Raw genomic sequence first — 3,940 nt, 5'->3', positions numbered from 1 at the left:
TACGAGATAGTTTTGTTATTCAATACACACGATCCTATGCTGATACCACATCAGTTATTGGTTTTGTTATTTAATATGATCCTATGCTGGTATCACATCACCTATTTGATCTCCTGTTTCAAATTTAATACAGAAGCAATACGGATACGAGATCGCCTATTTGGCATTCATATTAAAAACTCTTTATTAGCGAAATAGCAATGGAGTTGAACATGGTACACCTTAATATTAGATGTTCAACAAATGATGAGCATTGTGATTTAGTGAGGAATTTAATGTTCTGGAGCTCAAGAGCCTTTGCTCTTCATGACTACATAGCCAGTCACAGAAAGCTAATCTCATATAGGTCCTTTACGTTGTATCACTTTCTAAAAGAACTGAAATAATAAAAACTCCACATGTACTTCAAAAGCTCAAAAACATACCACATGAATACTCCAGAAGAACCAAACGACAGAATGGTAACAGAGCTGACAGATTGGCCAAAACTTCAAAACTTGACTACATTAATAAAAGATGGCGTTACATATTTTACAAAGAAATAATGATTAGTGGCCCAATCTTAATGTGGTTAAATCTCAGACCTGCCTGAATGTTTGCCTTGCTCTCAAAGGCTACGTGGGTTACTTGTAACCCTTGCTCTACTCTCAAAGGCTAAATGGGGATATGTGCAACCCTGTGTAGCTCCAAATGCTCGAAGACCAAGCTTGGATGATTGAATCTAGCAGCTTCATTCAGGTCTACGGCCAATCCTCAAGTTAATTTGCAATGTCAAGAGCCCTATCGACACATGAGCATAAAGCCAAAGAAGCCAAACCCCTACCCTCCCCCCACCCCAACCCGGCCCTCCTAGCTTTACAGTGAAAATATAAATAGCCCAAACAGCCCTTATATCCCCAACACCTCATATGCAACATACACCATGATAGTTTTCTTTGAGAAAAGCCAATGTCAGCTGCACAAGCGAACGGTACAGGCCACAGCTTGTGCCCAAAACTTGAGCCTTGCCTTGACTTGCTCTGGACGGTCCCCTGAAAACAGATACAAAACGTCGTCAGATAACTCGTCCATTGAGCCAATGTTTGGATAAATGAATGCTTCGGTTAAAATGTTTTTTGATATAATAAGACACTAACCATACCAGTAAAAGATGCAACAATATAGAGAAGATAAACATAATGTATATACAGAATCAAATCTACAATCAGATCCAGTAAGACATGAAATAAATCAGATATTTATTGCAGACTGATTCAAATGCAACAATCTTTCAAACACGTTTCCTTCAATAATTTGAAATAGAATGGCATTGGCTCATTCATTCAAAGATAAACTACAAAACTCAATCTCAAGCTTAGGTTACTGTTCCACTAAAATGCCTCGTCACTGACAAACAAAAGGCTGAGTTAATTTTAGTCATGACTTTTATCCCACCTTGACACTAGGCAATACATCCAGCTCTTGGCTATAAATATAACCAAATATAAACTCAGGTTTCACACCCTTCACAGTATACATATATAAAAAGACATTAAACCTTCGAACTTAGGATGATGTTTGGGTAAGAATCCCCATCAGAGGAATAAATGTTCTCTTTATCTACCATAAACCGTATTTTCCTATCTACCTAAACAGCTAAGAATGCAGGTGCTCTCGTTTGATTGAGTCCACACTAAAGGATGTCGATTCACTAGTCTACTTCAGCACCATATCAGCTCCTATCTACCTGAATCAATATAAACCAAGGTCTGACATACAACCATTGGTATGGGCTTCCCATAATGGATATCCAAAATACCCATCTTACAACTTCCTACCCACATTAGAGAACGCGCCATGTTTTTCTGTAGGTACTTGAAAATGTAATACAACAAATCTGGAACCTAAAGAATCCATTTTTTCAGTCCTACAAGGAAGCAGCGATGTAATAAAGGAACAATAACAAGAACTTCCAAGAAAAATCTCTATTGAATTTGTTGAAGATCACAAACCTGGACTAGAAATCTTCCAATTCGCAATCGGTGACTGTGTACAGCTGCTACTATTTGAAAAACCATCAGACATACTACCATCGACGGCAGGAACAGATGACTTATGCACCGGGGACCTCTGCTGTTCATCCTGAAACTTCTGGCTAATGGAATAAGCTAACTCCAAGGCAGGCAAAGTATTGCATAACTCTGGTATTTCTTCATAGTTAAACCCAAATCCCAGATCCAAGCATCCTTTCAGCTCATCTAAATCCTCGTCCGTAAGACTCTTTGTCCTTGGACAAGACTTGGAATTCTGATTAAGGGGATTCTCCGCACCATCGTTAAGAGCATCAAGTCCCTTCATCTCATCATGTCCAATCGGTCCATCAACAAAACCTTCCATCAAAATCTGCCCCCGCCTCCTCGCCCACAAAGCCTCTTCGAGGCCTCTACCCCTAACTTTGAGTTTCGGCTTCTTAATATTCTGATAAACAATATCAATCGGCTGCGTTGCCTCATTTCCTTCATCCGATTGCATCTCTCTGAGATCAAAATCACAGTTCGCTGCATCATTGTACACAGATTCATCATCATAATCATCATCAGACTCAGAATCGTCATCTTCACTGCAACCTGTACTAGGATGATAAAATAAATCTCCCTTTTCTTCCTCCAAATCATCATGTCTACAGATTTGGGACACATTTGGGTACTTAAATAAACCCCTATTTCCTCCTTCCAAATCACCAATCTTATTGATTTGTGTTACAGAAGGAGCAATAGGATCCAACACTAATCCCACCTCATTAGCCTCCATTTGCAATCCTGATCTATCACAAACGCTCTTCATTCCCCTTCCCTCTTCTCTCTCCCACTCCTATTCCTCTGCTCTTTGCTGTTTACAAGCCCTCTCGGTGGACTTAATATACCACTACACTAACTCTGACACACTCATCGTGGTTCCGAATTAACCACACCTGCACAGACAGGAATGAATGCATGTGATTCACATGGCAGTCTTAGTCAGGCATACAAACATTCATGTATGAGCCTGCCAAATGGACATACGTGTCACACGCAAACCCTAACCCTAGTTTCATCAAACCCTTTTCAAATTGGGGTTTTGTTCTTTCTTACCTTGCATTAGGTGACTTTTGTTGGCTGGCTGTACAAAAAAACAATGCCATTTTTACCAAGCTCCCCTAAAAAGGGGGTTTAACAAGATCCTAACAAAGCTTTTTTTCAACTTTTTAACAATTTAATGGGTCCCGACATATGATCCTCAAGAAACACATGAACTACTGGTAGTTCATGTGAACGGAAAAAAATGGAACTTTTCATATAAGTCTGTATTGATAACCACTATTTCTTAATATATTGTAAGGGCAGAGATCTTGTGATGTAGAATCCCTGAAAACACGTCACAAAATCTGCAACACCACCAAAACGAAGCATATAATTGATGGATAGGCGGTCTTTTAAATCATAGCTATGATATCCGTAGCATTAAGAATGAATGAAGGATTTTGAAAGTGCTCTATTGATAAATTTTTTGTTAAATCTCATTGAGATATACTTGATGTTTTTTCCGTTGTCTTCTCAAATTAGTTTAAAGTGAAGCAACAGTTAGACAGAATATACCTCCATACTCATCAACCTGCTTCCATCTGATTTGTAAATATCACTTTCTATTTCCACAATTAAATAATTAAGAAGCATAATTTCCTTCTCACTATTTTAGAAGCCTCCATAAATGCATGTGTGCTTGAAATTCAATCTTTTAATTTTTGGGTTTTTTTTTTTTTAAATTTGTTTAAAAGTAATCTTCTAAGTTTATTTTAGTTGATTAAAACTCTTTCAATTGATGTTAAAATAATAGCAATCTTACAAGTATTTGATTTTAATAATTTGTCAGGTTTTCTATAATTTATAATTTTGGTCAATGTTGTTTCTAAATTGAGTTGTCT

General features: G+C 37.7%; 1 protein-coding gene across 1 annotated transcript; it reads right to left on the bottom strand.

Annotated features, from left to right (window-relative positions):
* Positions 1-478: 478 nt before the first annotated feature.
* Positions 479-2,895, bottom strand: LOC149562533 (uncharacterized). Its single transcript, XM_089826008.1, has 2 exons — positions 1,992-2,895; positions 479-1,031 (listed from the first exon to the last, which is right to left on the bottom strand). Exons 1-2 carry the CDS (start codon positions 2,821-2,823, stop codon positions 952-954), a joined length of 912 nt encoding a protein of 303 aa, XP_089682134.1. The 5' UTR covers positions 2,824-2,895; the 3' UTR covers positions 479-951.
* Positions 2,896-3,940: the final 1,045 nt, after the last annotated feature.

The sequence above is a fragment of the Cupressus sempervirens genome, chromosome 4 (genome assembly GCF_028749045.1).
Source record: "Cupressus sempervirens isolate cs-2001-9-10 chromosome 4, ASM2874904v1, whole genome shotgun sequence".
Classification (NCBI taxonomy): Eukaryota; Viridiplantae; Streptophyta; class Pinopsida; order Cupressales; family Cupressaceae; genus Cupressus; species Cupressus sempervirens.
This window is presented reverse-complemented; position numbering and strand designations above follow the sequence as displayed.

Coding starts and splice junctions, on each gene's coding strand:
- LOC149562533 (XM_089826008.1), bottom strand. CDS start 2,823: ATGAAGAGCGTTTGTGATAGATCAGGATTGCAAATGGAGGCTAATGAG. Junction 1,032..1,991: donor TTGGAAGATTTCTAGTCCAG/GTTTGTGATCTT, acceptor ATCTGTTTTCAG/GGGACCGTCCAGAGCAAGTC.